Source organism: Ursus arctos, unplaced genomic scaffold, assembly GCF_023065955.2.
Source record: "Ursus arctos isolate Adak ecotype North America unplaced genomic scaffold, UrsArc2.0 scaffold_13, whole genome shotgun sequence".
Classification (NCBI taxonomy): Eukaryota; Metazoa; Chordata; class Mammalia; order Carnivora; family Ursidae; genus Ursus; species Ursus arctos.
The window spans coordinates 44,451,485-44,477,194 of NW_026622797.1; the positions used below are offsets into that span (position 1 = coordinate 44,451,485).

At 40.0% G+C, this 25,710-nt stretch overlaps 1 protein-coding gene across 2 annotated transcripts in view; it reads left to right on the top strand.

Annotated features, from left to right (window-relative positions):
- FRK (fyn related Src family tyrosine kinase) overlaps positions 1-25,710 on the top strand; it is a 137,841-nt gene that overhangs the window by 78,080 nt on the left and 34,051 nt on the right. For both annotated transcript variants that reach the window (XM_044380340.3, XM_026489246.4), the window contains one exon: positions 13,042-13,163. In XM_044380340.3, coding sequence (XP_044236275.1) covers positions 13,042-13,163 — 122 coding nt within the window. The remainder of the gene's footprint in view (positions 1-13,041; positions 13,164-25,710) is intronic.

A 25,710-nucleotide genomic window follows, 5' to 3' on the forward strand; every position in this document is an offset into this window, starting at 1 on the left:
TGCTAGTCGGAAAGGGGGTGAGATTAAGAACTAAATTGCTTTGCATGTAAAATCAGGGGTAGTTCATAAAAGCCTGCTCCAGAGGAGAGGGGCAGGGGAGAGGGGCCTTAGCAACCTGGCAGGGGGCTCTGGACCTGACGGAAAAGAGCGTTTTTGGGAAATTCCCTCTTCAGGGCAGTTGTTACTAAATTTCGAGGAACAGAGATTTCTGATGTATTTGAACTTGTTACTCTAGATTGTACTTTGCTCTCCACAAATTCTACGCAAAGTTTGGACTGAATTTATAATCTCTCGGTTGGGATGAAAATAAGAGAGTGGAGTCTGGTGTGGGGCAGAGTGGCCCAGCGAGAACCAGGGTTTGGAGTGGGTGATGGCAAACAGGAGAGAAAGTCTTTCCCTTCAAAGAGCAGCTGTGCTTTTCAAAACTCAGTGCCGGGTTCCCAGTCTCAGAATTCTCTGGGGCACGTGGGAACCTGCAGCATCCGGAGCCCCACCTCCGAGTTGGGAGTATTTGCCTTGCACACACTTTCCTGGGCTTTCTTAGCAAACTGAAGTTTGAGAACTGAAGCCCTAGAGGAGGTTAAGAAGTGTGGCGCAGTGGGTGGGGAGGGACACAGCCTTTCCCTATAGCAGTTCCGAGGAGTGAGGCTGTAAAATACTTGTGCAACGGTGCTTTCCTCTAATTCTAAGCAAAAACAAGCAGAGAACTAATTTTCAGGTTTCAGGAAAATCCACCAGTGTGCTGGCAGAACCTTCCTTTTGTTTCCTGACAAATAGCTTGTTGACACTGAAAACGAAAGGTGTATTTTCTGGCACTGTTTCTGGCTTTCCTTTTGACAGGAACAAGCTGCTTTGTGGATAGGTTTGGCTTCTGCCATTTCGGAGTCCAGTGGGGGCATTTACATAGATTATAAACACTTCAGTTATTCATACCAGTGTGATTATTGATAATTATTAATGATAGCAATGTTTAGTTCGTAGCTGGGTGCACAGGATCAAATTATTAAAAAGAAAGGAAAAGAAAAAGAGAATGTGTATGCCCATTCTGACCTTTGTGGACTCTATCTCCCCTCTTACCTGCCTTGGGACACCTGCTTCATTTAAACCCTAAAAAGTGAGTGAAACTAGTGCATATCTGTGATGGTAGCGGTGGGTACACATCTACACATATACACACCCCCCATACGTCCACATCTGCATATATGTGTGTATCTCCGTGCCACGTGTAGGTTAAGAGAATAGATTTTGGGGGCGCCTGGGTGGCATAGCGGTTAAGCGTCTGCCTTCGACTCAGGGCGTGATCCCGGCGTTATGGGATCGAGCCCCACATCAGGCTCCTCTGCTATGAGCCTGCTTCTTCCTCTCCCACTCCCCCTGCTTATGTTCCCTCTCTCGCTGGCTGTCTCTATCTCTGTCAAATAAATAAAATCTTTAAAAAAAAAAAGAATAGATTTTGTTTTTCATTGTGTTTGCCAAATGTGAAAGACAATTTCACTTAAACATTTTGATTTTTATATGGATTTAAGAGATATCTATAAAGAAACCCAACCTCAATGATTCCTTTATAATCAGAAATATTATTTCTATTCTATATATGGTTATTTTTTATAAAAGGGTACTCTTCCTGGTGAAGAGATGGCTCATTTTTCTTTGGCTAAAGAAAGTTGTATACTATCTGATTTGGGATAAAGGATTTAATGAAAGTAAATGATGACATAGAGTGTAACGTTATTAACCCATCTAGAAGAAGGTACGCACATGGACTACTAGGAGACCCTTGCAGGATACTTGTAGCTTCTGGTGTTTTGCATTTCCATAAATATCAGTGATAACAATGAAGTTGAAGGATATCATTTATTTCTTACCTAGAAAAAAATGCTAATAGCTGTTGGCCAGGCTGCAGTTGAGAAATCTGGATATTGTCTCAATCCTAGAGTGGATTATGGTCCTCACTCGTCTACTCCTTCCGAAGATTCTGTCCAGTTTTTCTCCACAGCTGAATTTATTTTGATTACTTTGACTTCAGGAACACACAGGCAAACCCTCTGAAATTCCATCTGCCCCATATTGCTGCCCACTGAGTGATTTTAAAAATCTACGCTCTCTCCTTCTTATGTTGCTTCATTTTATTTCTCTTTTGCACTTATCACCTTTGAACACACTGTGTAATTATTGATTTATTTTATTTATTTTCTTTCTTCCCCCATGAGTATGGGAGCTCCATAAAGGCAGGACTTTGTTCCTTTCGCTGCTCTATTTCTACCAATTGGAACAGAGCCTGACACATGGTAAGTGCTCAATAAATAATTGTTGAGGGGCGCCTGGGTGGCACAGTGGTTAAGCGTCTGCCTTCGACTCAGGGCGTGATCCCGGAGTTCTGGGATCGAGCCCCATGTCAGGCTCTTCCTCTATGAGCCTGCTTCTTCCTCTCCCACTCCCCCTGCTTGTGTTCCCTCTCTCGCTGGCTGTCTCTCTGTCGAATAAATAAATAAAAATCTTAAAATAAATAAATAAATAATTGTTGAATGAAAAATGAATGAGCGAAGGAATTTTATGGTGGTAGACTGTGGGTTATAGCTTTGTTACCAGCTCTTGCGTGAACCTGGGGAAAAGAACCCCACTTAGCCTTATTGTGTAGTTTCTGTCACAGACACCATTGAGAATTTAATGAAACACTGGACTCTTTCCCAGAGGATGCACGTACTCATTAAAACACATTTCCAGTAAGTTTCAGAGGTTTACCCATGGACCCTCATAAAAACTTCTTTCTAGTTCTATATTCTGCTCACCTCTCCGGTGTCCCTCCTGTAGAATACTTCTCCCTTGTTCTTGCCTTCCACACTTTCATCTCTTAAATTTGTTCATTAAATGATTTAAAAAAAAACAAGTCAAATTTTCCCATCATTTTTGCAGGTATGACCAGAACTCAAAATTCTTTACTGTGTTAAATCTTTTTTTTTTTTTTTTAAAGATTTTATTTATTTATTTATTCGACAGAGATAGAGACAGCCAGTGAGAGAGGGGAGTGGGAGAGGAAGAAGCAGGCTCATAGCGGGAGAGCCTGATGTGGGGCTCGATCCCAGAACGCTGGGATCACACCCTGAGCCGAAGGCAGACGCCTAACCGCTGTGCCACCCAGGCGCCCCTACTGTGTTAAATCTTAAATGGAATATGTCATCCTCCTCCTAATGTACTTTTTGAATATTTGCCGAAGATCTCCTTCTACGGTGGAGTTAGTGGTTTCTACGTGGGAGCACCTGTAAACATCAAAGGCCTGGTTTTGGTTCTTCTTCATTTAGTCGACCCTCTTCCCCCACCACTGCCCACCAAACCAGTCTGCTCACAGACGTGCTGCTGGTTCTTCACCTGGGCCATGCCCTTGTCCTTCATTTTTTTGGATTTCTCATCTCTGCCAAATCCTTATTCCAAGTGTCTTTCCTCTAAGATGCCTTCCACTGTTGACACACTGTTGGGTTGTTTATTTCTTGGATTACAGCTCCCTTAGCACTTAAATGCCCCTTTTGTTTTTGTCATTTCTTTTTTATTTATTACTCAGTTAAAATGATCTCTTATCCCTCCCTTGAGAATCTAAAATTCTCAAAGGCAAAGAAATAGACCCTTTTTTTGCTCTTATGCTTCTTCATCTGTTTTCCATATAGTTAGTCTGAAGTGAAAGTTTCTGATACATTTTAGCAAATGAAGCCTACAGAAAACTATGTATGACCATGTTGGGTAATAAGGTTATGATACCTTCAAGTTGTATACTATCTGAATTGGGATAAAGGATTTAATGAAAGTAAATGATGACATAGAGTGTAACATTATTAACCCATCTAGAAGAAGGTACACACATGGACTTCTAGCTCACTAGACTGAACATTTGGTCTTGTTCATTCTGTGGACGTTCCCAGCGAACAAGTTATTTTATAGATCTTTATTTTTTTAAGTAAACTCCGTGCCCAGTATGTGGCTTGAACTCACTACCCTGAGATCAAGAGTCGCGTGCTTTATCAACTGAGCCAGCCAGGTCCTAGACATTGTAATATCAATTGCGTTTACTTTCTTTGGATGTGACAAAGATGGAAACTCCTTAATGATTAATGCTTTCAACTCTAAATCCATATTTCTCTCGTTTCTAGGACAAACATTATCACAAATGTATAAAAACAAAACAGACAGGTTAAAATTTACACTTATATTTCAGGCTTGATTGGAAATGCCTTTATATATTCACACACTTTGTATGTATGTATGTATGTGTGTATGTATGTATGTCTGTATTTTATTTATTTAAAGTAGGCTGCACGCCCAGTGTAGGGCTTGAACTCATGACCCTGAGATCAGGAGTTGCACGCTCCACTGACTGAGCCAGCAGGCACCCTTGTTTTTTATTTTAAAAGAGAAATCAATATTAGCTTCCGTTTCCTTTTATACAAATAGGAGGTGGTTGTGAGACCAAAGCAGTGCCTTGAGATTGAATCCCTCGCTGAACTTGGTTATGCTCTTCAACTTTTTGTGAGGAATAGAAAGCTTTTGATGACTAGACACTGGCAGGTGGGTTCAGGTTATAATACCCTTACAAACATATAGCACCACACCTTCCCCAGGGGTGACAGTACCAATTAGTTCATCTTACTTCCTTTCTAGAGAAGTTCCTTCCAAATTCCCCTTATATGATGACTGTACAGGTGAACAGCAACAAAAAAAGCTTTATCAAATGAACCAAGCGAGGAGCTTCCTGGTTTCTTTGTGACTGCAAGTCATACCTCAGATATTGAAGGTGACATTATCACGTGATCACACATTTTTTACATGTGTGCAGCCCGGATATGCTTGTGTTTGGGAGGACAGGAAAATCAGCTTCATTTTTGATCTTTACGTTCATAGGCAAATGTTCTCTTTGGGAGAAGAGAGTAGCCAGATTGGAATCTGTGGTCTGTGGCCAATTAACATGTGAATCTGTGTTGCAACTGGCCCAGAGCAGATAAGTCTTCTCCCATAAGCGCTTAACACTCCAAAGTACGTGGCAAGTGCAAATAAAAGATTACATGAAAACACAAGCTTTATCTAGTTCAACATTCAGTATAAATCGAAAGACATATAAATGTCCACATTGAGGTACTATGTATTGTTTCATCAAAAGGTATTTTATTTAACTGTTCCAAAAGGCATATGGGGTGTTTTCAGTTAGGCTTTGTACGGGGAAGGTCTGTAGGCTCAAGTGAACGCAGAATAATCTAAAAAATAAAAAGCAGCTCTAACTTTTGTATGCTACATGCGAAACCGGAAGGGCGGTCACTGAGGACCGGGAATTCTGGGGAGGCGGATTTAAGCGATGCCAGTGCAAATGGCCATAAGAGAATGAGTTGAGTGAGAGCCGAAGAGCTGATGGTGGGGAAGACACTGTTCAGGAGATGGCTCGTGTCCAGATGGCAGAGGGCCTGAAATTCCAGGTTAATAAGGATTTCATTCCATAAGCAAAGGGAACCCTTAAAACGTATTAATGTGTATGCATTGGTGAGATGTATCAGATCATATGATCAAATGATTAACGTAGGGGCAATGGCCTGAGCAAGGCGGGGGCATCTAGGGCAATGCGTATAACACTGTAACATCAGTCCCTGGCTGCTTGTACGTGATCAATAAGCAGAAGCTGTTTATGAGAACAGAAAGTAAAATATTGCCATAATCTAAGTGGTGGTGATACAGCGGACAAAGGTTGTGATGCGGGAAATGAGAAGGAGGGAATGAGTAACAAAATACATATGAGCATTATTTGCTTTTTTTGTCCTTCTCATGCTATGTGAGTGGTAAAAGAGAGTCAGGGTTCACTTTCTGTGAGCTCAAGGGGCTGCTGAGCCTCAGGAGACTTTGTAGAGGGGGAGGGGCGTGCTCACCTGGACGGAAAGGGGACTTCACAGGGGCTGTCATCATATGGAACTGCCATAGCTCAAGGGACCATGATAATGATTTAGATACGGTAAATGACTAAATGTGATGATGAGCGTACCCTGCAAACTGTAGGTATTCTGCAAATGGTACTGTCTCTATGTCTCCCAAGCCACGCTGGTGAGGATGACAGGTGGTCTTATCCACTGTAACATGGGTCTGTGATGACAACAATAAAGACAGACCTATCCCCGAGTTCCCACCTGGGCAGTCACCCCAGGTTACTTTCCTCATGGGTGGCTATGCCAAGCCGATCTACCCATTTTCCTTTCTGCAGTTTCTGGGAAGATACCAGTATTCTTCTGGGGCTGGTTTTAGAAACTCATTCTTCTTCAGGGTCTGTCTACTGTGGTTTAAGTCCAGCTGTCTTGCTTGTTAGGGAGGCACAAGGAAAAGAAATTATATGTTGAATTTTGTAAATGTTATTAGGAATAGGTGTTTTTTTTTTTTCTTAAATGTAGGGTGAGTGGTGCCTGGCTAGCTGAGTTGGTAGAACATGCATCTGCTGATCTTGGGGTCATGATTTCAAGCCCCGCATTGGGCATAGAGCTTACTTAAGAAAAATGGAAGAGGAAACTAACACCATTTGATCGGAATTATGAGTGTATGAGACACCTACTTTGTGCCAGTCACTGAGCTGCAGAGTGGACAGAATAAGACTATTAGGAGGAAATGAGGAAATATTAATGGAGATACCACATCTTTATTTTTTTTTAATTTTGTTTATTTATTTTTTTTAATTAAGTAAGCTCCACATGCAACGTGGGGCTTGAACTCGGGAAGCTGAGATCAAGAATTCTATGCTGTACCAACTGAGTTAACCAGGTGCCCCTGGAGGTACCACATCTATTTACGTATTGATTTCCCTAAATTTTGATTGATATCTATATTATTTAAATGTTGATATTCAGTAACAATGCATAAATTCTTTTGTTTTTTTAAAGACTAATTTTGTCTTTTTTGTCAAATAAAGAACCTCCAGTTATCACACTACAGCTTTAGCCTTTTTGAATTAGTAAAATGGCTTACCGCCACCTGGTGGCAGCATGCCCTAGTCAAGAACGGGCAGGCAGGATGGAAAAATCACCGGGGAGGAAACTTCCAATACAAACACATCTAGAGAAGGGAGGTCATGTTCACATATTTATTCACGTTTCATCATGACCTCACACCTAACATGTCTAAAGCCAAATATATAATTTCTCCCTTAGTTTTCTGAAAATAAGTGCTATTTATTGAGCATGAGGGCGGGCAGGCATCCAGCACTTGACATTCATTTTTTTTTTTTTTACTCTAAAAACAAACCTACCAGGCAGTTATTATTTTCACTAACAAATGATGAAATCTGGGCATAGAGAGGTTAACCTTCCCAGTGAGAAGCTGTAGTGTTCTTCAGTATCGCACTCTGCCTTTAATGCGTTGCGGGGTATATTGTTCTTCAGTCATCCGGATTTGAAGCCCGGGGGTCATGTTTGCTCTTCTGTGAGTTTCCCTCCTCATCCATCAGCGCCTGTCCCATACGCCTTTGAGATTTTTCTTGTATCTATCAATTCTAACTGCCAAAGTTTCTACTTCAGCTGTCTTATAACATGTAGATTGTTATAGCATATTTCTAATTAACTTCCTTAGATTTTTTTTTCTGTTTAAGTAGATTGCAAAGTAATATAAAACTACATCTTACTGTAAATATCCACATTATGGGGAAGAATGCAGAGTAAAAAGTGGAAGTGGTTGTTTGTTTGTTTGTTTTTTGCCATCGTTTTTGTTTTCTCTCACTAATCTCCAGAGAAGTAAGCACATAAAAGTTTTGGTTTGTTGGTTTTTAAAATATAAATAAAACTAATATTTTGATTACTCTGCAGTTTACTCTTTTTCGTTCAGGAGTATGTCTTGCAGATCTTTCTGTGTCTGTGCTACAGAATTTACACAGGTGATACTGGATAGATGTTTGCAAAATAAACCTTAGACTTCAATCACATACTCCTTTCATCCAAAACAGACATTATGCTTTTTGCTCCATTTTCATCTACTTGAAGCATTTCCTTCTCCTAGGTTATTATGGATCTCCTCTCCTTTTTGGTTATTCTTAATCAAGATCTCTTTCATGGCGAGTATGGCATAGCAATAAAGACTAGTTTCATAAAAGATCAATAAAATGTGTGTGTAGTGTCTTATATTGGATAATTTTCACATGTAGACCTCAAAGTCTAACTTATTATTCTCAGCTGTCTCATAAATATTTTTAAATTTTTTTTACTATTCCTATAACTCAGTAGTTCTCCAATTTTACTGTGCCTCAGATGTAGCTGGAGACTTATTGAAACCCAGAGACCCCACAGTCTCTGGTGCAGTAGATATGGGGGATGCCTGCAGATTTCCTTTTCTAACAAGTTTGCACGTGATGCCAATGCTCCTGGTCTAGGGACCACACTTCGAGGGTCACTAACCTGTAAGTCTGTCCCTGGATGCTTCCCTATAAGACTCTCCTGGATCCATCCTGGGATATCCTGATTACTTCTCAGCACTCGTTGGTTACTGCACACATGGAATACAGCATTAAAAGTGGCTGTGGTGGGCACACAGGCCTGGGGTGTGCGTGACCCTCCGGAATGGGGCCAACCGGGGCTCTAACAGGCCGAACGGAGAAGAATGACAGTTCTGCCACAGGCTCAGACCACAAATTAAGGAACAGTTTTCCCATGTGCAGAGGGTGGACAGAGCTATCGTTCTCCAATTAGTCTCTACAGCAGCACATGCTGTAATGATTCAGCACACGCTCGAACCTATAGTGGTTGCGTCATCATTGAGTATGAAAGATGGCATTATAATCCCACTACATCAGAAAACAGTTTGTTATTTATATCCACTTCCTGGTGGTAGCTCAGCCACGTAAAATTCCAGGTATTAAGTGAGCTGATGCATCCAGTCAAGTGTTTATGGCCATTTCATTGTTACTGTGGAGTCAATACTGGTGTGATTTGCCTTGTAAAGTGAGTGTACAAAACTATTACACAAGAATCTAAAATTGGTGAGACAAAAAAAGGATTTTAAAAAAATTACCACAGAGTTCCTCTCTGCAAATGTTGTAAAATTACTGTATCTTTGATTTACAAAAACTGCTTGCTTATACATATATTGGGCAGAGAAAATACATCATTTGCAGATTTGATTATACAAAATACAAATGTATGTGTATAAAACATATAATGGAATTTATTCTTGAGAATGATGAGATAATATGAGATATAATCGTACTTCTAATAATTTAATCTGCTAGATAAATTGTAATTCTTGTAAAGGTTTAAATATTTATATTTTGAGCAAACATTTTAATGCTGATGCATAATCAATGCACTCAGAATCTAGGAAATGCACGGGTTGATCAGTATATTTGATCCCTGTTCCTAATGTGCTTGAAATATTTGTGCAAAGAAATTTTGCCATTTCTGGAAATGGAGTAAAAAGATGCTATTAGCTATTAACTATTAGCTTTCATTGAGGGTGCAACTGCCCATAAAAATACAGTGTTTTTTATGTGTTCACTTAAACTTTATATAAATGACATTATAGTGGTATGTATCATTCTTCAACTCCCTTTTGTCCCTCATGTTTTAACTGCTGTGTATTATTCTGTCTCATATCTATAACTAAGTTTATCTATTCCCCTACAATGGACATTTAGATTGTTTCCAGTTTTTTAGTACTAGAATTCGTCAGTGAATGTTCTTGTGATTTATTTCCTTCAGCACATATGGTATATAATCTGGCAGTGAAATTGAACGTTATACAAATGTGCAGCCTTCTTAGATATTGCCACATTGCTCTCTGAAGTAGTTGTACCGCATGATACTGCCTCTTGTATGAAGGTTCTTGTTTCAGATTTTTCCCAATACCCGAAAGTGAAAGTTTAAAATTTTGTCTAGCCTGAAAAGTGTGAAATTTCATTGTTTTAATATTTACTGGTATAAATAATAATACTGTACAGATAGAGACTGTGCTTCTTTTCTTATTTTTATTAGTTATTGGATTTTCCTTTTCTATGAACTGTACAATTATATATGATGTCAATTTTTCTACTGTGTTGTCTCTTCTAAAAAAATTCTTTGTAGGGGCGCCTGGGTGGCACAGCGGTTAAGCGTCTGCCTTCGGCTCAGGGCGTGATCCCGGCGTTGTGGGATCGAGCCCCACATCAGGCTCCTCCGCTGTGAGCCTGCTTCTTCCTCTCCCACTCCCCCTGCTTGTGTTCCCTCTCTCGCTGGCTATCTCTATCTCTGTTGAATAAATAAATAAAAACTAAAAAAAAAAATTCTTTGTAGGGGTGCCTGGGTGGCTCAGTTGGTTAAGCATCTGCCTCCAGCTCAGGGCTTGATCCTGAGCTCCTGGGATCGAGCCCCACATCGGGCTCCCTGCTCAGTGGGGAGCCTGCTTCTCCCTCTCCCACTCCCCCCCATTTATGCTCTGTCTCTCTGTCAAATAAATAAATAAAATCTTTTTTTAAAAAAAATATAGGTATATTTATTTATTTTGAGAGAGGGAGTGCGCCAGTGCAGGGGAGGAGCAGAGGGAGAGGGACAGAATTCCAAGTAGACCCCAAGACAGGGCTCGACCCCACGGCCCCTGAGACCATGAGCTGAGCCAAAATCAAGTCAGGTGCCTAACCAAGTGAGCCACCCAGGCGCCCCGTCTTTTTTTTTTTTTAATTGATTATAAGTCTCAATGTAATCTGAACACTATTCCTATTATTGGTTATATACTTTACAAATGTTTTCTCCAGGTCTTTGGCTTGTATTTTAATTTTATTTCATGGTAATCTTGCTGTTGTAGAAGTTTTTAATTGTGGTGTAAGAAATATTATCAATCTTTTCCCTTAAGGTTTTTATGTCTTTTTCTTTTCCTCTTATCTAAGAAACCCTCCCCAGTCTGGTATCCTCAGAAAGTTTTTAAGTTTGCCTTAGGTCATTAATCTATGTAGAACTATGTTGTAAGTGGCATTAATTAATTTTTTCCATATGGATTATTCATGGTAGTAGCATTGGTTATTGAGTAATCTGTACTTTCATCTCTAATTTGTGTGTTTGGGTCTGTTTGAGGTTTTGTTTTGTTTTTGTTCCATTAGTCTATTGACTTATTTCTGTAATCATAGAAAGCATGCATTTCTATTTTTCTGTGAATTCATTATATAGCCCCTTGGAATGTTTCCATGACTTCCATAGTTTCCATCAGATAAACGGTAGTCTGTGGACATCAATTTGGTTCCTGATGTTGAATCAGTGGGGTGGTCGTTAGTGCAGTCTACCAGATGATTCCAGCTCTCTGCCTTCTGGGAAATGGTGCGATTGTGTTTCCTACTCTCTTTGCATTTAGGCACAAACATATTACTTATTTGCAGCGATTTCATTCTTGTATAGAAGCTTTAGCTTGAAGCTGCAGGAGCCAGCCTGTGATTGGCCACATTACTCCTGCCTCAGCAATCCTGGAAGCATGAGACGGAAATGCCCTGGTAGAGCTAGAGATAGACCTAGAGCAGAGCCCCAGGCGGCCTTCCGTGGACATGCAGCTGAGGGAAGAGCAAATCTTTGTTGTCTTAAAGCATGGAGATTTTTACCACTGTTCATTACTCTAATATAACCTGGCATATCCTAACTGATAGAGTTAATATTGTGTAATTTGCAACTTGATGATTGGCAAATGGTTAAGAAGTACCTTGCCTTTGTTAGAAGGTAATAATTATGTTTTAATGTCTCTCTTTTCACTTCCTTTCTCCTCTTCCTTCTGATTGTATCACCCTCAGTGCACTCATACTCCCCAATATCCATGACCTTTCAAACCAATTGGAGCCAATTTTTGATGGCCTGTATTTCCTCGCTCAGCCTACAGCCCTTCACACAGCCTGTATGTCTTCCCTCAAGCCTACGTTTCTTCTCTTCTAGTGTCTACATTTTTAAAGATGATAGCTGAAAAGATAAATGTTTTACCTAAAATCTTAAATGATAAAGAACAACTTTGTGACTCTAGAGAGAGGGGTCATCAGTGAAAAGCAGGTTTTCTCAGCTTCCTCTTATTATCATATTGTTGTCTACTGACTTGATATTACATCTTAGCCTGGCTCCAATGTTAAAATCCATAATTCTCGGGGTGCCTGGGTGGCTCAGTTGGTTAAGCATCCAACTCTTGATTTCAGCTCAGGTTATGATCTCAGGGTCCTGGGATCGAGTCCTGCATCAGGGTCCCTGCTCAGCGGGAAGCCTGCTTCTCCCTCTGCCTGCAGCTCCCCCTGCTTGTGCTCTCTCTCTCTCTGTGTGTCAAATAAATAAATAAAATCTCAAATATAAAATAAAATCCATAGTTCTTTGTCGGGGTTAGTCACATTCACAAACGTTTGTGTTCAGTACCTGACTTTTATATTTCTGGAATGTTCAGGATAGGAGGGTAAAGATAAGAAGTGAGGGTGGCACTAGGAAGATACTTCCCAGGTGGAAGCATCTTTTTCACAGCATCTCTCCACCAAGGACAATTTCTTTTGTATTTGATAAGTTCCTCCTAAACATGCAAAATCGTCTCATATTATGGTGGCGTTGGGTAGTAATGGATGGGGGGGGAGGAATTAATGCCCAGAGAACTCTATTTTTAATTGTTCACACTTTAATGTGAAGTGTATGAATCCTTTGATTGGAACGTTTGCCTCCTCACACCTAGAAGGTGTTAGGTGAGGCGGTGAAAGTTTGATGGTGATGATAAGTAATTATAGAGCATGGAACCCAGCAGGCTAATGTGGTGGGCCTACCCTGGAGGCTTTGAATTTGACAGAAGGAGGACACGTTACTTCTCAGACAGAATAGAATGCAGATGTGAGAAGGGATGTCGTACCAGGCATTGGCCAAATTCCTATTCTATAATTTTTAAAAGACTCCTGTGAGGGTTACAGACATCCAGAAAAATCATCTCGAGTATCGAAAGGTACTATTTATACCTGTAATAGTTTCACTAAAGAATAGCAGACATTTCTGATAGAATACTTTCTTGCCAAACTTCCTGCTCCTTAAAAAATGACTGTTGATTGGTTAATTAAAGTTTACATCTGTCTCTTTTTAGGTGGTTCTTTGGAGCAATCAAGAGAACAGATGCAGAAAAACAACTATTATATCCAGAAAATCAGACTGGTGCCTTTCTAATCAGAGAAAGTGAAAGCCAGAAAGGAGATTTCGCCCTTTCAGGTATGGGCATTGTTTTGTGTGATTTAAGTGTGGGTGTGAGGGTCTGTAGTAATGAACCTGCTGTGTGAACATGGACAAGTTAATTTGAAATTTGCCTTATTTCTTATCTTCATAATAAGTACCAAATTAAATCTGAACTACCCAAGAGTAATACAGAAATTAGCAAGCAATTTCTGTCTATGGATAGGAGTCTCTGTAAAGAAATACATGCGCTCTGGCTATGAAATGATAGTCATATAGACCTGGCTGCATTTTCTCACTTTTGCATGATCTAGGAGTCTATGCTTCTAGGGAAATGAGAAGGAAAAAGCAAAAACTACACTGTTGTCAAAATTGATCTTTCCCTAGTACAGTTTCGGTTTTTGCATTTCATTTGTCTTTGCCCAGTAAATAGAAAATGAACTGAAATGCTGGATGCCATTGCATCTAGTTAACTCCATGACACATAAAATTTAGCCAAATGTAGTTTTCTAACTAAGAGTCAAATACATGTTTACTTTACATTGTCTTAGGAAGGAAGAAAGACCTACTAATTGTCTTTAATAGTTACAGGTGCTTACATGCATGTCTCTGCCTTCAAGAATCTCTGTTTCTCGGGGCACCTGGGTGACTCAGTTAGTTAAGTGTCCGACTTTTGGTTTTGGCTCAGGTCACGATCTCAGGGTCATGAGATGGAGCCCCCGACCCTGCTCCCCCAACCCGGGTCAGGCTCCACACTCAGCGGGGAGTCAGCCTGAGATTCTCTATCTCTCTGCCCCTCCTCCTGCTCATGCTCTCCCTCTCTCCCTCAGATAAATAAATCTTTAAAGAATCTGTTTTTCGGTGTATGTTGCAAGTCTACGGAACGTCCTTTCTTAAAGACCATCCAGACCATCTGTCATGTGAGACTTTTTCTCTCCTTTGCTCTGCTCTGACCTCTGTTTTGCCCAGGCCCATCATGTGCTATTATGCCCTTTAAAGTGTGCACTCTGTCTAGATACAAACATTGTGGGGGAAGGGATTTTGCCTTCCTTTATCCCTGTTGCCCTGCGGTAACTGTTTATTAAACACGATGGGGGCACCTGAGTGGCTCAGTCGTTAAGCGTCTGCCTTTGCCTCAGGGTGTGATCCCAGAATCCTGGGATCGAGCCCCACATCAGGCTTCTCCACTGGGAGCCTGCTTCTTCCTCTCCCACTCCCCCTGCCTGTGTTCCCTCTCTCGCTGTCTCTCTCTCTGTCAAATAAATAAATAAAATCTTTAAAAATAAATAAATAAATAAATAAATAAACAAACAAACAAACACGATGCCCAGGCACCTTACTGTGTCTGCCTGGCTCACTGAGCTGAAGTCAGGACAGCCTCCACAGGTGCACCAGGGAAGCAGGCCCTGAGTTCACATGGCCTAGGAACTTTGATCGGACCTGAACTCAGGCCTGACTGTGTGTGTTTGGCACCCATTTTTCTTACTTACACCAGGTAGTCCCAAATACTGAGGCAGATGCATGGAAGCTGGAAAGGATTAAGGGCAGTGATGTTGAAGCACCTGTTTTCAGAGGCTCCATCCTTCAGCCCCTGCCTCTTCCTGCACCAAGTTATTATGGTGTTCTCAAATCTTTTGGCTTCAGCTCCACCCCTACTTAGAGGATGCTGTTCTGATTACCATTTTTGAAATGTGCTCAAGTATGTGCCACTGACCTTGCTAATCTTCCTTATACCCAAGGTAATAATAAACCAATACAAAGACTGATACACGATGGGCATTTGCCACTTAGAATTGATGGCCCATCAGCCTGTGACTTCATACCAGGGCTCACCTATACACACCCAGGTGACATACGTGAATATTTTATTAGGTCTAATAACTTTTTTCTGATCATGAAAGCAATATCAACATTGTTATGTAAATAGAGAAGCTCAAAGAAGAATAAAAAATATCACCTTCTGAAGATATATTTTTAATATCAAAATACCTTTCCTGGAAAGCTTTTTTCTGTGCTTCACCTGTAAGTATATTTATTTAAACAAACACACACTCATGTCCGGAAAATAAATGGAGATCATCTTATAAAGAAAAAATATATCTAAATATAAATATGTGTGTATATATGCATATCTATATTTACATATACACACACACATATTTGTGTGTGCACATGTATACAGTGGACCTAGGCTGCGTTTTTCTTATTCTGCCTCTCAGTGTCCTGTGAACAATTTTCCATGTCCTTTCATATTCTTCTACATCATTATTTTAGAAACCATATAACCTTCCATTGTATGGGTATGTCGTCATTTACTCTATTTCATGTTTTGGGTATTTTTAGCTATTTTGCGGTTATAAAGTATGATGCAGTGAACATCCTTGTAGATAAATATTTGAAGACTTCCATGAGAATATCGTACTCAGAGGAAGAAAAACGAGTCTTTTGGAAATCTCTACCCTTAATAAGAGATAGAAGAGAATCCCTTATTTAAATGCATCCATGTTTGTCTATTTAGCTTTCCCAGTACTTCTATGCAAAATTAGGTAATCATTATTGAGCTAAAAGCTAGATTAAATGTTTTAGATTAACATTAAACTTATAGAAGAAGAATATTTCCATGAGGAAAACAAACTAAAAGTAGGATTGCTTGAGTCATATCTTTGAATAATGCCCAGGCTGCAGTGACTATTCTGAACACTCTCTAAGTAGAATATTATGGAACAAAACAGCTTTACAGGCTTAGAGCAAAATTACAAGGATATTGGCTTTTATGTGCTGAGAATACTGTAGCGCTTGCTTATGGATTTAGGAAGCTTTGTAGGCCTTGCTTGGAAACCAGCATATCATTACAGATTCTTCCTGAATGAAGTCAAACAATTTAGAGTCTTTCACACAAATTATCTGATTGCTGTGTATTCACTGGGGGACAAAGTAAATGCAGACCATTATATTCTACTGAAAGGAAAATTTTCTTATTAGCCAGAAGGAGGGCTATCCAAGAGAAAAATGGAAAGAAAAAGGTCTTCAGTATGTCCACATTAAAACAAACAAATAAACAACCAACCCACCCAACTGCTGACTGTTGATTACCACTAAGGATCTTCAGATATACTATGGATTTATTTCTCAGTGCAGTTGTCCCCTTAATCAGTCTGAATTGATGGTCTTCCATTTTGCTGACTGCTATGCTGCCAAAGGAAGGCAAATAATACTCCTTTTCTATCTCTGTCTTTCCCACATGCGTCTTCCTTAAAAGTATTGTCTTTATTCCTTGGGCGACAATGGCTTGCAGCTGTCAGAGAAGAGCTTCATGGTGGAGCATGATTTATGGATGCTGGGGCGGGCTGGAGAAGCAGCAGCCCAAGGTTGGGATGGGTGCTAATTGGCTTGTTGTGATCCTTGCGTGGCTGTCGGCTCTTATGAGGTCTGAGTAGATCTGGAAAGAGAGTTAAGGCCATGACACTTCTCATAATGGCAAGACACTAATTAGCTGTGAATTGCAGCAGCACTTCTGGATATTACATATTATATGTGGTAGCCAGAGAATCTGTCTTCATTAGATGCATGACAGGTAGTTTTAGTAGCCCTACTGTTATTTGTCATTGGTAGTGAATTGTTTTTCTGATAAAAAATACAAAATTTCGATTGCAGGTCAACTTGTTTGGCTATTTTTTGACTTCAAGTCCTTTAAAGGCAATCATTATTGTTATTACCATTAATATTAAGTTGATGTTTGGAGTTCTATAAGCATTTATATTATTGTTTAAAGTACAAGAAAGTATACTTTGAGGGCTAACACTGAGCTGCAGATAGGTTTTTCAGAAGAGATTCTGCATTGCACATTGTAATTTTACTTTATGCAACTCTGCATCTAAAAACCTCCAGAGCAGTAGAGGGAATTCCAGATTCGTCCTCAGTGAAACACTTAAGAGCAAGTGATAACAGATTGAAGATGGTTGAAAAACGATGACATCAAGGACACGTGGCCAACAAGCTCATCAGTAGTATTCAGGAGTTGACATCATTTATTTATGCATTTGCTTATTTCTTCAACAAACTTTCAAGTGCCTACCATGGGCCAGGCTTTTTTAGGTGAAGGGCTGCGAAGACAGCAAGGCACAGTCCCTGGACCCAGTCTTCAGGAAGATTATAATACAGCTATCTAGTGAGAGGCAATGGGGGCAGGGCCCCGGTCTCTGAGGTGTGGGCAAGGAGGTTTCACAGAGGAGGAAGCATTTGTGTTCTGGGCCAGTTTCTGTTACCAGGTAGCTGTGTGGGAAGGCAATGCACAGGGTTGAATGCCTGTGTGTGTGTGTGTGTGTGTGTGTGTGTGTAGTGGGGATGGAGAAGAGGAGAGGAGGAATGGTAGAAAATGAGCCTGGAAAGGAAAGTTGGAGCTACACCATTCAGGGCCTTGTGCACCATGTGAGGAATTTGGCCCTTGTTCTACAGGGGGAAGTTTTAGGCAGAAAGTGACCTGGTCTGACCTTGGAGAGCATGTGGAGAAGGGACGGGCTTTACAGATGATAATCCACAGGGGAGCGACGGGGCAAACACAGTGGCATCTCTTGTCCCTGTTAGAAATCCTAGGTGCATGGCAGCAGAGTTCCTCAACATTCTGCACGGAGGGGCAACAGGACCCAAGCTCAGCTCATCCCACTGAGGCTCTGCTCTGGCACAGGGCGTCCCCAGAAGCCACAGGGCCTGTCTGTTGCTCGGCTTTTCTTATGGGGCAAGTGTGGGAATCGCCCGAGGAATTATAACAACAGTCTTTGTCTTGGTGCTGTGCAGTCTGGGCTTGGATATCAACTATTTCTCAGGTTGTTTGGCAAACTGAACACCTATGGGCTTTGGGCACTGCAAAGGGAAACCGCAGCTCCCTTTTTGTCCAAGGAAACCATGGGATCTCCTGGAAGTTGAGTTCAGGTGCAGCCCCTCCTCCTGATAGAGGGTGACAGTGAAACAGGCCCAGTGGGTCCTTGCCACACAAGCAAGAATGAGCTTCTAGGGTTCTTTACTAGAGAGTTCTGCTTATCTCCACAGATGAGAGCCTGAAGCAGGGAAGAGGTATGGCAAATAGAGAGTAGGAAAGGGAGGTGAGAAATATTTAGAAGACAGAACTGATAGGAGTGGGTGGCGAATCAGAAATGGGGTATGTGGGGATGCAGAATCTAGGATGACTCTCGGATCTCTGACTTGAGTGCGGGGGGCATAGATGAGGTATATAGGAGGAGATGGCTTACAATGAGAGAGGAGAAAAGACCAAGGCGAGAATGCTTAAAGATGTTTGAGGCAATAGACATATGGCAGACATACAAGTAGCCATTATCTCTCTCTCTCTTTTATTTATTTATTTTTTACTTGTTTCTGCTGAATTTGAGCAGAGTACTTACTATGATAAATTTCCATTATGGTGAACATGTTGGTCCCATGGAATATGCATGACTTTTATGATACTTTGTGATTGCTCTGAAATCCCTTCTTAAGAATGTAAGATAGTCCTCTGCAGTGACATATTTTAATTTTAAAGTAAATAGAGATAATGAGAACCAAGTCAATGTTTTTGCCCTTCAAAGTAATAGATTGCCCTTGCTTCAAGTACTGCACAAGGGTAGAAGGGTCTTATAGAAAGGATATCACTTTCGTTAAAGGCTCTTGGCTGGGGCGACTATGTATTTGCTCCTTGAGGATAGCTTTGATGCTTGAAAGTGGCTGGAGTTATCTGAAGCAACTTTCTGAGTAACATGGATGATGAATCTGAGTGATACCATGGGTACAAAGTGATACGACTTTGTAAATATTTCTGCATGTCTTATGAATTAATTCTGAGGGTAACTCAAAGGCTAATGAGAACAACAGCAGCTTCGTCAGGGAAGATGCGCACCCTTTGGTGTTGACCCTTGTGTCTGTCCTTCACGTTGAACTTTCCTGTTCCAAGAGTCACTTGTATTTATGAGCGCCTCTTTCACTGTAGGTCAAAATGTACTTCTCAAACTAGATTGTAAACTCCTTGAACAGAAGACACACACGTGTTTTGCTTCTGTTATATTCTTCCTATCTCCACAGTTCCCGTATCATTTGTAAAGCCAGCGACGCTCAAACACTCACCTCTTTACCCTGCAGTCCACCAGGAGCAGAGATAAGCAAGGCCATTGTCACTTGCTTACACCTCTGAAGTCTGGACCATGCAGGATCACAAAGAATCCTATTTGCTGTGCTTCAGGCTTATTTTAGACGGACTATTTCTCACCCTGACAGGTTAGTTGTTTCCAGGTAATAAGACTTTTGTAGACGAGACAAAATTGGAAAAGGCCATCACTTGTAGTGTGGCCTCTGTCTCTCTGCCTGGCACAGGGTTCAAACTCAAACTCACTTCCACTGACCACTGAGATACTGTTATTACACCCAGACATCTTGAGATCTGCTGACTCATGCTCGTCTGTTACTGGCCCAATGGCAAGAGGCCGTGTGTTTCATTCCAGTCCCCTGAGCCATCCATTCATTCTTCATTTAAAATTAATGCGGGCATCGTGGCCACAAGAGTGTGTCAACAGTTCTGCTACTATTAACCATGAATGTAAATACCATCGTATATCCCAAGTAGGAGCCAGTATTAAATGATTGGAAAAAAATTGCTCCTTGAATTTATTATGCAATGAAACTTCTATGGATTCTGGGAGCATTTTGATATTGGTTAAAGATGTTTTGCTTTTCAAAAAGTGCACATGCTGCAGAAAGAAATTTTTATGTTAATAACTCCAGTATCTCATATAAAATATATTAAATTTTAAACATGTTGGTGCCATCTTAGAAAATGCCTTTTAATTAAAGTCATAATTTAGTTGTATTCAGCTTAATTGCAAATATCATTGCCTGTAATAGCGAGTGGCTTTTTTTTTGTGAGTTATGGCATTTCTTAACATTTCCTTTTCTTAACATTACTACTGATAAATTATATTTCAAATGTTTTAAATACTCTATAAAGTTAAATTAACATTTTATTATGTAGTACATATATCTGTGTTTATGTCTGTACATATACACACACACAGAGATGAACAAGCAAAGAACCTTTCCTCTAGAGCACTGGCTTATGGAAAAATCTTCTGTCTTATTGAAAATCTATGACTAGCATTTCTAGAAGCCACAGTATTCTTTAGGGGGCTTGCATTCTATTTTATTCCTTTTTCTTTCACTTGTCTCTGAACACCACATACTAATTCATCTTAATTTTCATTTCTGGTTTTGCTTACCTTGTTTTATTTATTAAAAAAAAACCTTTCTGTATGAATATTTTGAGCTATTTGGAGGAAAACACACACAAAAAGAAACGATGCATTTTATTGTTGCTTTTTGAATGTAATGTTGTAATAATAAATTCCAGATATTAAGTAAATAAGTGGGAAGTTGCTAAGTCATGTGGAGGTTGGTGAAATTGCTACTTTTTTTGTGATTCATGATGTATTCCATTCTGTTATTTTTTTCATTTCATTAGTTGCCAAATTAAACTGATTCTTTATTTACATTTTGTCCCATTTTGTACTTCTAGTTGGAGATAGTGGCTAGCTAAGAATTATTTGAGTTAGCATCCTCCTGTTTTCTATTCAAGAATATATATAAGAGGGCTACCTGGTTGGCTCAGTAGGTTAAGCAGCTGACTTCAGCTCAGGTCACGACCTCAGGGTCCTGGAATGAAGCCCTGCTTTGTGCTCGCTGCTCAGCGGAGAACCCGCTTCTCCCTCTCCCTCTCCCCTACTCATGCTCAGTCGCTCTCTCTCAAATAAATTAAAGTCTTTTTTTAAAAAAGAACATACATAAGAGATACAGAATCAGAGCAGCTCTGTAAACTGAGTCTGTCAATTGATGATTTGTTAGACTCTGGGTAGATATTCTTCTGACTTCAGTGTGAATGTAGGTGAACTGACATAGAAGTGGCTGGAGCAGATTTTGACTTTACATCAAGTCAGGGCTAGTCATGAGGAAGGAGGGGGGTGCTTTGACCTGTGCTCGGTGTGTGTTTCCGTCTTAAGAGAGGCAGGACATGCAGCTACCAGAAAACCAGGCAGCCCCTGCCGTCCTGAGTGGAATGACTTAGTGGTTTGGGTCTTCCCTTGGCATCCATTGGTCGCCCCCTCCTTTTCTGCTTCCACATGGGACAGCCGCTTCCCACACAGAAAATGTTATAAAGATGGAAGTTGACAGGCAATGATAGTGTGTTGCAAACTAGGTGAATTTAACCTTATAGAAAGAAGGAAATGAGAACTCTGCTGTCTTGTGATTGTGTTTTTCACACTTTCTTCTGGTTAAACAAACAACTCAGCATTATTGTCTCAGTTTGGTGTGCTATCCCGAAGTACCATAGACTGGGTGGTTTAAAACAGCAAGCATTTATTTCTCACCATGCTGGAGGCTGGGAAGTCCAAGATCAGCATCCAGCAGATTCAGTCTGATGAGGAGCGTTCCTGGTTTGTAGCCGGCTGCCTTCTTGCTATATCCTCGCATGGCAGAGAGAGAGAGACATCGCATGTGAGCTCTGGTCTCTTCCTCTCCTTATAAGGGCCCTATCCCTTCATGAGGATTCCACCTTCATGGCCTCATCTATACCTAAGCACCTCCCAAAAGCCCACTTCCTAAAGCATCACACTGGGGATAAGGGCTTCAGCAGATGAATTTGAAGGGGAGACAGGCATCACTCAAGGACTGAATTCTGTTCCTTACTGTCAGCAGGTGTGCCAAGGGGTAGGAGAAGATCCACCCTTCTTCCAGCAAAGCCTTGGGGGCTGAACAATTGCTGAACATTGGCAATGTGCTCGGAGGCTTGGTACATTAGCAGCCCTGCTGTGCGTGCACTAAGAGAAGGAAATGCACACTCATTCAGCTGGATGGAGAGGAGGACCGGTGCATATGTTTTTTTTCTTCAAAATGCCACGTTTCTTTTCATTGAGTATAATGGGGAAAAAATAGAAGTAATGAGATTCTGTATACTCAATAACAAAGTTTCCCAACTTATTATTGCAGAACAGGAAGTCTTTGATAAGCTGAAAGTGGCCCATAGAGCAGGTTTAGGGGTTAAATGCATTTGAAGAACACCTCATATTACATTGTCTCTGCCGTGACTCGACAAAGCACATGAAAGTCTTACAAGTCCTACAGCAAAGAAACTTAGCTTTTCAACCCAGAGTTTCCCAAACCACTTGATTAGAGAACCATTTCTTTTTCTATAAAATGTGGTTTGGGGAAAAAATAATAGTATAAGAGATGATAAATGATAATCTGAAGATGTAGAGAAAATTGTCATCCTTTGGAGACATATTCTCTAAAAGGAACAGAAGAAAAATTTTTAAAGCGTTTGATTTGCAATTATAAAATTCAAGAAAATACAAATTCCAAGAAATTACGCATAAAAAGCGGCACAAAAAGGCAAAAGATGGAGATAGCAAACAGCAGAATTGTCACTTTAGGGATGTGAAGAGAGACTTGAGATGCTCTCAGAAACAGAAGAAAAACGTGAAAATTTGTGAGAGCAGATAATGCGCAAACAGGAGACTCTTCTTGAAATTTATAAGAATAATTAAATGCAAGCAACAGTTAAATATGTAGTAGAAGAAAACTTTCCTGAGTTAAAAAATGAAATCTGTGCTTGTTGGTTAAAAGGACTCACATTGTTTCCGGCAAAAAGATCCAGACCTCGTGTGTCTTCTCAAAATAATTTAGTATCAGCGTAAATGAAGAATTCTGTGAGCATCCAGGAAAAAAATAATTTCAAAAGAATGAAAATCGAGTTGGTTTCAGAATTCTTTTCTACACCCTTCTTTTCCCACACCCAAACTCAATATAAACATTTTTAAAAAAGAAAAATTCACCACTGATGAAAGACAAATAAATAAAATCCCACCATATAAAGTCTTTTTTCCCCCTAATTTTATTGATAAAGTTAAAAAGGTAACTGTGTACCTTCACCTAAATTCACCAGTTTTAATACTTTGTGACATTTATTTTCTCGCCATCATTCATATATTGATACCTCTCTTTATATAGACATTTACATAGAAGTTGCAGATATCATGTTACTTCACCTTTAAAAACTTTGGTATTAGTATGTATGTCCTAGGAATAAGGACACACTTGGACATTACTACAATACCATTATTAAACTCAAGAAATTTCACACTGATAGAATAATATTATCTATTATAGAGTATATACTCAAATCTCTCCTAATGTCCTTGCTAGCTCTTTGTTTATTTATTTGTGTTTTGATGCAGTAAAGTATTATGCTTTGCATTTGGTTATTGTATCTCATTGTCTCTTTTATCTAGAAGAGTCAAAGCCTTTGATTACTCTCCTTTGCATACCCCATAAATTCTTATCTACCTTGACATTTCAGCCCTTTGTAGTACTGCTCAAGGCCATCTCCCAGCCTAATCTTTCCTATTCTGTAGTCAAACTGTGCTTCCTGCAAGCTGAACACCAGCTATTACATGACCATCCCTTGTACTTCCCCTCTTCCTAACCTTTTTTTTTTTTTTTTTTTTTTTTACTGTCTGAAATGAGCAAGGTACTCAGGACTTACTTAGCAGTGTCTTGCATGTAGAAAAAATTTTTTGATTAATGTTTGTTTACTAAAGGTTGAATCGTTTTAATAGTTTGCTACTAATCTATTTCTTGCCTTGCTTTTTTCTTCTTTTTAAAAAAGATTTGTTTATTTGAGAGAGAGTGAAGGGGGGAGGGGGGAGGAGCAGAGGGAGAGGGAGACACATAGATTCCCCGCTAAGAGGCTTGATCCCAGGGCCCTGAGATCAGGACCTGAGACAAAATCAAGATTTGGACACTCAACCAACTGAGCCACTCAGCTGTCCTTCGCTATTCTTGATATAGAGAAACAATTTTAAAAAATATTGGGAGGAATATTTATTTTGAACTATTTTTTTTTAATTTTTTAAAGATTTTTTTTTATTTATTTGACAGAGATAGAGACAGCCAGCGAGAGAGGGAACACAAGCAGGGGGAGTGGGAGAGGAAGAAGCAGGCTCATAGCGGAGGAGCCTGATGTGGGGCTGATCCCATAACGCCGGGATCACGCCCTGAGCCGAAGGCAGACGCTTAACCGCTGTGCCACCCAGGCGCCCCTATTTTGAACTATTTTTAATCATTTATTCATTGATTCATTCACCCATTCATCATGAACCTTTCTTTTGTGTACGTTATGTGGCATAATTGTATAAACAACTAGCTCACATTATAACAAGCATTTGATTATTATGCATATAAAGCACTTAACAGGCAAAGTGCTTTTAGAACCCAGAGAAGAGAACAATTATTTCCTGGATTAATGAGGGAGGGCATTACAGGGAATAATGAGACAACAGTCAACACTACCTAATAGTGAGTAGAAGTAAACGGAAACTAGTGTGCTCAAAATTATTACTTTTTTTGTTCAGATAATGGCCATTGTTAAGAACCTTCTTACTTTGAAAAAATCAGATGATGCTCCTTAGATGAAAATGGGAATTATTTTGAGCACTTTGACAAACAAAGTAGAGATCTGTAAATCGTTCATATATTACTACCCATGTGCTTGAATAACTATCAAGGTAGTAGATTGTCTTTATTATAAATGTGATCATGATCAATTCAATAGGAGTTTTAGTTTTGAGTAGCAAGATAGTGCCCGAACTGAGATTTGAACCCAGGTCTCTCTGGATCTTGGGCCCAGATAACATAAACTTAATGATCTCAAACTGGGAAAAAGGGGAAAGATTAAAAGAAAATTTGCGCAGTGGAAGACAGCAGGAGGCAAAGAGAACATTTGAGAGGGCGTGGTGTTGAGTTTTGGACGGAACAGGAAATTAATCTTGGCTCTGGAAATGACCCTCAGGCCTTCTGATTCTTCCTCTTTTCCACTGGTCTTGAGCATTCTCGTCCAGTTTATACTTCCGGGAAACAATAACTAACTAAATAAATGTTTGCGTTTCAAGGCTGCCTGATTCTTCAATTAAGCATCCAATCAATTTCTTTTAGTTACTCATAAGTGGCAAAAAAATATTTGAAAAAATCCTGTAGAATTAAGCCTAACCAGCTTTCATCTGGTGTTTGTAAACAGCCACATTGGCTACAATGCTGAATGCTGTATGTCTACCCTATGCTGGCTTCTACTTTCTGCTTACACTCTGCAACTATGGGCCATTGGAGGGCTTTCAATCAGACCTTTGCTTTGGGGCTTTGCTCCCTCTTGTGGCATATCAGGAAATAACATGCCATTTCAGAAACAATGCAGGAGATTTTTGTTTTGATTTTGTTTTTAGGTTTCATGACCCATTAATTTATAGGAAGGGGAAGAATATCTGATTTTAGTTGGAAACAAGTTTACCATTTTAAAGTATCTTTAGCATCCTGTGCTATAAATGGAAACACGTCCGACTGGCAGTAAAATTCTTTATTCATGTCAAAAAATTGACCAAGGTTTGAATTTTCTTAATGATTCAGATATCTAGTTACTATGTGGTGATAGTTACACAAAATGTGTTCATGATGTAATAAGTGAATGAAATAAATACAGTCCAATTTAATAAATTAGCAGCTC